The following is an 8,559-nucleotide window of genomic DNA, read 5'->3' as shown; positions in this document are numbered from 1 at the left end:
AGGCAAATTAAAGCTTTCTTAGCCAAGGTTATATTTGATTAGTACAATTCCGAAATTCATTATTTATTGAAAACAAAAGGAGAAAGACTTCAATGGCATTTGATTTAGTTGATGCTGATGTCTTTTGTTATAAGTTAACTAAAACTTTAGAAAGTTTGATATCCAACATATAATTAATATGACATAGTACTGGTTTAGAGTAGAGAGAGTGTCTATTTGATTTCAATTTTCACCAAAGTTTGTTTTATTGCAGCACATAAAAAAATGTATAGGCAAATTTCAAAGATGTTCGAGTCAAAAAAATTTGTATTAAGTGTATCTCAGGAAAATTCTTCAGAAATGTCCGTATAATTTAAAGCTACGAATCAAACAACTTATATTTGGAAATTATTTCTTGAATATGACCATCCTTGGATATTCTGAAAACCTTTAAATCAGATAGGCCCTTGGTTGCTCCAGCTTTCTTTGTTGTATGTGATTTGATCAATGGGCGTGCAAATCCTTTTATTTTTCAGTCTTTCAGGGCAGAGATAGCACGCAGCGCTCCGGGATCAGTTCCCTTTCCACGTGACAGAGCCAAAGCGCCAGCAGATGCTTGACGTGCGAATTATAAAACTCCACATGCATACCCAGCCCATGCACGTGGGACCCCATCACCGTTCACCAACGAGCACACAATCTCTCTCTCCTTCCATGTACTAAACGAGTACGTGTGATGATTCATTTCATTTATTCATAACGCACAGACACAGAGCAGCGTGGAGACTGGAAACATGAATCCCCACCATATAACACGCTTTCGACTAAAGCTAATCAGTAATAAGCGAGCAAATTTCCTAGAAAGAAAAGGTAAGCGAGCACTAATTAAGAAAGCGGAAGGAAAGCAGAGGGGTTAAGCAAAGCGTTCGAAGATCCCAGCCCAGCCTAGCTAGGGAAAGAATGATGGATACGACCGACCGACCGATCGATAGAGCATACATGCATTATACATACATGCACCAGCACGCAAGGAAAGAGAAAGTGTACTGTATGTTGTAAAGATGAAAAGAAACATCACTTGCTAATTAATTGATTGATCAGGAAATTCGGCCCTGGCCCTTCATTTTGGTTTTATACACCCACCCTACCCGGCTCTCCATCTGGCACTTTGCTGTAATCAAAGGCCGATCTCCTTTAATCGAGTGATAAATATTCTGGTAATTGAGCCAGGCAAACAAGTTTAATTGTTAAAGGAAAAATGCAGTGCGGCCTTAATCAGCAAGGTTGCAAGATGGCCAGTCACTAGTGTCTGTACAGGAGGAAGTCAAAAACTCCTCGATGATATAGAGCTTGTTGGCACGCAAAGTATCGGGTTCAAGGTTACCCCAGCATGTGTTTATTGTGGAATATTTCCTTTACTTCGCTGCGGCGTAGTACTACCAACCTACTCTACTGGAGTGGCACCAATAACAGTATTTTAATCCATCCCCAATTCCCTTAAACCACAGCACGAAATCTCCATCCCGATCAAAGTTTTCTGCACAGTAGAGCACCTTTGTGAGGGAAGAAGGAAAAAAGAGGCTATTCACTGGCTAGATCTACGCATTTGTTTTTCGTAAGTGGGATACCAAAGCACAGACCCGAAGGAAAAGAAAAAGGAAAACAAAGGCGACGGGAAAAGAAGCAGCAGCAGACGGAAAGCAAGATTCGGGTGCCACGTGTGAGCGAGGCCGCTGATCTCCAGAGATGGATGGTGGCATCTGGACGGTACATCTCCGAAGCCGGAAATGGCGGCCGCTTCGTCGGTCTCACTCTCCTTCCCACTTCCCTCCCACACACTCTCTTTCCCCCCCTCTAGAAAGCAGAGACCGCAGATAGCTGCTGCTGAGCTTAGCTACGGCTTCTTTTATCCTCCGCCTCTGCTCTGCTCGCACCGCCAATGCCTCCCGCCACGGCCATCGCGCTGTTCCTCGCGCAACTGGTGCTGTGCGGCTGTGTCCCCCCCGCGGAGTCCGGCGATGTCGGCGCCAGGCCCAGGCGGGTGCTGCACCAGCCGTTGTTCCCGATCGAGTGGACTCCGCCCCCTTCGCCGCCGCCCCCGCCCGCGCCGGACTTCACTTCCGACCCTAGCCCTCCGGCTTCGACGACGCCCGACGCCCCCCCTTCCGGAGATTTCTTCCCTCCGGCCCCGCCTGCTGCTCGTGGCAGCGGTGGTACGACGGCGACATCCCCCACCACCATCGCCGCCGACGTGTCCAACCCGCCGTCCGGCGTCACCGCCGCCCGCGGCCCGAAGAAGGCGACCATAGTGGCGGCGGGGGCTGCCGCCGCCGCGGCGATCGCGCTGCTGGGCTTCGCGTGCGCGTTCCTCATCACGGGCCGCGCGCGCCGCCGCTGCGACTCGCAGAAGCTGCTCGGCCCAGACGGCGGCCCGGCCCACCACCGCCGCGCCGCCGCCGCCGCATCCTCCTCCGCCACCGACTTCCTCTACGTCGGCACGGTGGAGCCCGCCACCCCCTCGCAACAGCACCGCGGGCCCACCGACGCCGACCTCGCCGGGTCCCCCTACCGCAAGCTGCGGAACGACCGCGCCCGGCGCGCCGTGGCCGAGGCCGCCGCCACGGACCACCCGAGCCCGGAGCTCCGGCCCCTCCCGCCGCTGAGGCGCGTCGCCACGATGGGCTCCTCGGACGACGACGCGGCCTACTACACGCCGCGGCAGCGCTCGGGGGGATCGGGCTCGGGCGGCGCGCTAGGGGAAGCATGCGGCGAGACGTGGAGCGAGGCGAGCGCGTCCAGCCCGCCGACTACTACCACCGCCTCCCGGCGCAGCCTTCCCAGCATGACCAGCGACTTCTTCCCCCCTGTCGCCGCGCTGCCCCCGCCGCCTGCCGCTCGATCCCGCCGCACGCGCACGCCCCCGCGCACGCGCTTCTCCACCGGCTCTGCCCCCGACGTCAAGCAGGTGATCTCGCCGTCACCGCGGCCGCTGCAGCCCTCCAACCCTCCTCCACGGCCACCTCCTCCTCCCCCGCCGCCGCCTCCTCCAGCGCCGGCAAAGTCTCAAACGGCCCCCAAACCGCCGCCGCCTCCACCGCCGCCACGAATGACGTCGAATAACAACAGCCTCCCGAAGCCAGTGGAGCCGACGTCTGGGCCGACATCGAGGCGGCGGCTGCTCAAGCCGCTCCCACCGGAAGGCCCCCGCATTGCCATGCCGATGCCGATCACGGCGGCGGCGAACAACAACGGGAGCACGTCGATGCGGGCAGGGGCCGACGACGCCGAGGACGTGGCGGGCGACCGTCCGGGGCTGCCGAAGCTGAAGCCGCTGCACTGGGACAAGGTGCGGGCGACCTCCGACCGCGCCATGGTCTGGGACCAGCTCAAGTCAAGCTCATTCCAGTTGAGACCTGCTTCACAACAAACGCGTGCTTCACAACAGTATATCAACTGCGCGTGATGTTGACCCGTTTTTCTTTCTTTCAGGTTGGACGAGGACATGATCGAGGCGCTGTTCATGAACAACTCGATGCCCGCCGCGCCGCCGAGGGACGGCGGGAGGAAGCCGCCGTTCCGGCAGGAGGAGAGGGTGCTCGACCCCAAGAAAGCCCAGAACATCGCCATCCTGCTCCGTGCCTTGAACGTCACGCGCGAGGAGGTCTCCGATGCACTCTTGGATGGTGAGTGTTCTAGTTGCGCTTAGTACAATGTTGATTGTGCAGCTGCCGTATTAAATTTGCGTTTTTCGACGAATTTGTCAGCTTTCCACTATTCTACACCTGATTCAGTGCCCGCTACAGTTCACCTGATTCAGTACCCGATATACTGAAGCAGCTTTCTTTTCACTACTGTATTCTTTTGCTCAACAAACAAACATGTTTTTTGTTTGTAAATCTTAAATTGGGTTAGTTGTGCTTGATTGTGATTAGGATTTAGCATAAGGAGGCTTAGGTTGGACGTTCTTTTCATCAAATTTTGTGATTTGCGTTTGCTTTCAATGGGATTTTGTTTTCGGAGGTCGGTGGCCCTGCCAGTTCAATAGCAACATGTACTTAAGGAGTGTTGAATTAACAGAAAATTCTGGATGTCAATAGTACGACCTCAACAGAAATTACAAGGACACTTAAAAAGTTGAAATCATTAAGGAAAGAAAATGGCTCGACCAATCCTTTTCTAGTAGGAAGGTCATGAAACATCCTGACGAAACAAACTTCTTGTTCTTTTTCTGCTTTCTGCTGTTATAGAGGATGACACATCACGTATCATCCAAATAATAACAAATTGTTCCAAACCAAACTCTCTAAGAACTTCTGTGATCTCTATATATAATCATTTTAATATTTTTCAAGGGAGCATACTGATGCTTTGTATATGTCATCTCTGTATATTTGAACAGGCAATGCTGAGTGTTTAGGGAGTGAACTTTTGGAAACTTTAGTCAAGATGGCACCTACTAAGGAGGAGGAAGTGAAACTACGAGATTACAGCGGCGACTTATCGAAGCTCGGTACTGCAGAACGTTTTCTCAAGACAGTGCTGGATATACCTTTTGCATTCAAAAGAGTTGATGCTATGCTGTACCGAGCCAATTTCGAGACGGAGATTAACTACCTAAGGAAAGCGTTTGAAACACTAGAGGTATGGGAGATAGTAAATTCATACTGCACAGTTCCTTCTCACAATTTCAATATACAAACTTCACATCATTGACTTGAGTACTAAAAAATCAAAGGATACCCTAAATGTTCAGTTCTTAAACATGTCTCTTTTTGTGCGGGGAGCTGTTACACATGTGGTTACTTCACATTTGTTCACTTGTTTTCAGGCAGCTTGTGAAGATCTTAGGGGTAGTAGGTTATTCCTAAAACTCCTTGAAGCAGTGCTGAGAACTGGAAACCGGATGAATGTCGGCACAAATCGGGGTGAGGCTAAAGCCTTTAAGCTCGACACTCTTCTAAAGCTTGCAGATGTCAAGGGAGCTGACGGTAAAACCACGCTGCTGCATTTTGTTGTCCAAGAAATGATCCGATCAGAAGATGCAAAATCTGATAAGGAAAATGCCATGATCACCAGCTCTAAAGATGAGCAGTTCCGTAAGCATGGCCTGAAAGTTGTGTCTGGGCTGAGCAGCGAGCTTGGCAACGTCAAGAAGGCAGCTTCCATGGACTTTGACGTTCTGCATGGCTACGTCAGTAAGCTCGAAACAGGACTTGAAAAGATCAAGTCGGTGTTGCAGCTAGAGAGGCAATGCACACAGGGCCAGAGGTTCTTCATGGCAATGCAGAGCTTTCTGAAGGAAGCCGAGAAGGAGATCGAGCGAGTAAGGGGTGAGGAGAAGATGGCTCTGGGGAGAGTGAAAGACATCACAGATTACTTCCATGGCGATGCTGCAAAGGAGGAGGCTCACCCCTTGAGGATATTCATGGTGGTGAGGGACTTCCTCTCGACGCTGGATCATGTCTGTAGGGAGGTTGGTCGGATGCAGCAGGACAGAACCGTCGTCGGGTCCGCGAGGTCGTTCCGTATTTCGGCGACGACCACATTGCCGGTTCTAAATATGTACGGCCAACGACGGGAGAACAACTCCGACGATGAGGACAGTTTGTCATCGTAGGACAAGGGAGATCAAGGAACAGACTGAATTTTGGAATGCACATAGGAGGGCACACGAACTTTGACAGCTTTAGCAGCTGCAGCAAAAGTTTACTATGATAGTGACAAGGAAGCACATATTCAATCTTGGGATGGCCAAGATTAGGAGAGATCGGGGTGTATACGTTTGGATTATGTGGATTATTTTTTGTACAAAAGGAGAATAATTATAAGATATTTCTCTTTTTGTTGGGTAATTTGCAATACAGAGGACTAGGAATTAGGCTTGGCCACACTAGTATCTAGTAGCAGTTTACTGGAAGATGGTCACACTTGTGTAGTTATTTTCATATAATTTTGGAGCAGTGGTATTAACTATAACCTGGGAATACTTTTCTGGATGGTAAATTTCTGTCGGAATTAATATGAAACATATATGAACTTGGTCAACCTAGAAAGAACAAATTTATTGCAATCAAGAGATATCAAATCGATCTAAATTCCAAAGGCCAGGGAACGAGCGCCGTCGCTCCAAATCCTGCGACTCACGGCGCGATACCCCGCCGCCACCTCCAACCTCACCTCTTCTCCGCCTCTCTCTCCCTGCCGGCCGGCCCGCGGCGGCGGCAGGGCCTTCCAGCCGCTGCCCTTCCATCCCCTCCTCTCACCTCGTCGTCCTCTTCCCACCCCTCTCTCTCGCGCGGCGTGCGGCGGCAGTTCCGGCGACAAGGGCCAGACGCGCGGCGGAGATTCGGCTCACGGCGGTGCGCGCGCGGTGCCTCGCGCCGTCGCGAGGCGGCCCGATGCGGCAGCAGGTTCCGGTGGGAAGGGCCAGGCGCGCGGCGGTGCCTCGCACCGTCGAGCTGCGACCCGATGCAGCGGGGGCAGGCGCGCGGTTGTTCTCGCGCGGCGGTGCGCGTGATTCTAACCCACGGCCCAGGCGCGTGGTGCTGCTGCCGGTGCTGCGTCGGTGGGGCCTTCTTCTGCTACGGCCGACGATTCGGTCTTGGAGTGCCGCCGCTGCTGGAGCTGCGCTGTCGGTTGGACAGTGCGCCCAGCGTGACGCTCTCTCCAACGGGTCGGCGGCGCTGTGGTACTGTTGCCGGCGCTGCGATGTGGATGTTAGTATGTTGTTGCTGATTGCTGGGCGGCAGGCCGCGCTTGGGAGGGTGTGATTGGAGGTTGCGGATTGTTCGGGAGATGGATCAGGAGGCGCGCTTGTGCGTGTTGACCGGCTTGGCCGGCCACACGAGGTTGGCCGGTGCCTGGAGGGAGGCGGGTGTTGGTATGTGGCCTGATGTGGTCACCGACACCGCGTGGCGGGTTGTGCGACGCGCGCCTTTGCACACATCCGGCGGTACCTCGTGGCTTGGCTCTAGCTTGAGGCGTCGTCGTGTGCACGGTCTTCTAACTACAGATCTGGGCGTCTTCGCTGGTGTGTGCGGGAAGTTGTGTGGCGTGTGGTGGCCTCTGAAGGCGGGACAGTGGGTCATCCAAGGTTCTTACACTAGTGCGGTTGTCGGCGTTGCTTAGACTTTGCTGTTGTTCCTTTGCGGGTTGCTGTGGTTACATTTGTTTTGCTCGTGCCGCTCCGGGTGATAGACTTGCCTGATCTCTATCGGTGCCGACGACGGCGACGTTCTCGGGCGTCGTTTCCTCCTTGGTGGCGTCGTCGAGGAGCCCCGACTAACCTCCATGCCCTGTGGTCCAATCCTTTGGATGAAAACCCAGACTTGGCTTGCCGGATCGGACGACGGCGGCATTGTTGACGTCGCTCCCTTGTTGGAGGCGTTGTTCTTGGAGGATAACACTTGGTTGGAATATGTTCCTGTGGCATATGCCTTGGCTCTAGCGAGCAGGTCTTGGGCACACTGGCATCGTGCAAGTGCGCCATCTTGGACGGCAAGGGTAGTGGTTAGCGGAGGATCCCGTGCTGCAGCATCCTGGTCGCATGGGTGCACTCGACAGGTTTCGACGGACGAAACTGGGCCTTTGTTATGACCAACAGGGGAGCGGTGAGATATGGTGGCGCAATGTTCGGGACAAGCACGGCGATCGACGGTCTGAGGCTTCTGTAGTTGACGAGACGCCTCACGGGTTTGTCTTCGAGTTCTGCGAGGCCGACGGGCCGCAGCGCCTTCTTCGCTATCCTATACTTTTGTGTTTTGGCATTTAGGCCTAGGGTTGTTTGCTGACGTTGGTTGTAATGGTAATTTAGCGGCCGTTGGTCGTGTTCTTGTTTTGAGTGATTGGTTGAGTTGGCCTGTTCTTGGGCTTGTAAATACATTCTTTCTATCAATAAAAGAGATATCAAATCTACTGTAAGCAACTTATGTTGATTTATTCTTTGCAAGTCTCTGTTTCAAATTTATTTCCTATTTCCAATTTCTACTGCCAAAAAATTTCTGCTACTCTTGGACAAGCAGCAAACCTATCATCTCATCTTGGACCTCAGTCAATGAACATGCTTTATATCACTCCAGAAGCACTAGTAGATAGGAGCAGTGAAAAGCACGGGCCATCCTTCCAGGTATCATCTGCAAGCAACAGAAAGGTGAAAAAAAAGGGGAACCATCATGTTTACGATTAACTGTAAAGCATAGCCAAGCGAAAGGACGAGCGTAGGCGTAGCTGCCATGCCATTCGCCATCATCTCCTCCATTGCCAGCAGCTGCCTTTCTTCATCGCTGTCTGCCGCCGCCTTTTCCTGGGCACTTGAGCATGCCGTTTTTGCGTGGAGATAAAGAAAGCACCGCGCATAACTGCGGGGAAAGTATCATCTCTCTGACCTTTTCTTCTCAGGCGAATGATGGTTCCAAGCTTCACGAGTCTCTCTTATCGTTATCTCTTCCTGTAGAATGTACTAAGATGGAGGTGAGCCGCTACATCTGGCGTACGTGGGAAAGTTGAACTGAGATAAGGGAAGGGATGTCATTCTCTGCGGCAAAGAGAAGCAACGACCAAAGGACTAAAAGTCTGCCGTAG

At 52.6% G+C, this 8,559-nt stretch overlaps 1 protein-coding gene across 1 annotated transcript; it reads left to right on the top strand.

The window, feature by feature from the left end:
* Positions 1 to 1,773: 1,773 nt before the first annotated feature.
* On the top strand, positions 1,774 to 5,955 carry LOC100825546 (formin-like protein 8). The gene is made up of 4 exons (XM_003558506.4): positions 1,774 to 3,384; positions 3,469 to 3,662; positions 4,379 to 4,620; positions 4,808 to 5,955. The coding sequence occupies exons 1-4, from the start codon at positions 1,919 to 1,921 to the stop codon at positions 5,594 to 5,596; spliced, it is 2,691 nt and encodes an 896-aa protein (XP_003558554.1). The 5' UTR covers positions 1,774 to 1,918; the 3' UTR covers positions 5,597 to 5,955.
* Positions 5,956 to 8,559: the final 2,604 nt, after the last annotated feature.

The sequence above is a fragment of the Brachypodium distachyon genome, chromosome 1 (assembly GCF_000005505.3).
Source record: "Brachypodium distachyon strain Bd21 chromosome 1, Brachypodium_distachyon_v3.0, whole genome shotgun sequence".
Taxonomy (NCBI): Eukaryota; Viridiplantae; Streptophyta; class Magnoliopsida; order Poales; family Poaceae; genus Brachypodium; species Brachypodium distachyon.
This window is presented reverse-complemented; position numbering and strand designations above follow the sequence as displayed.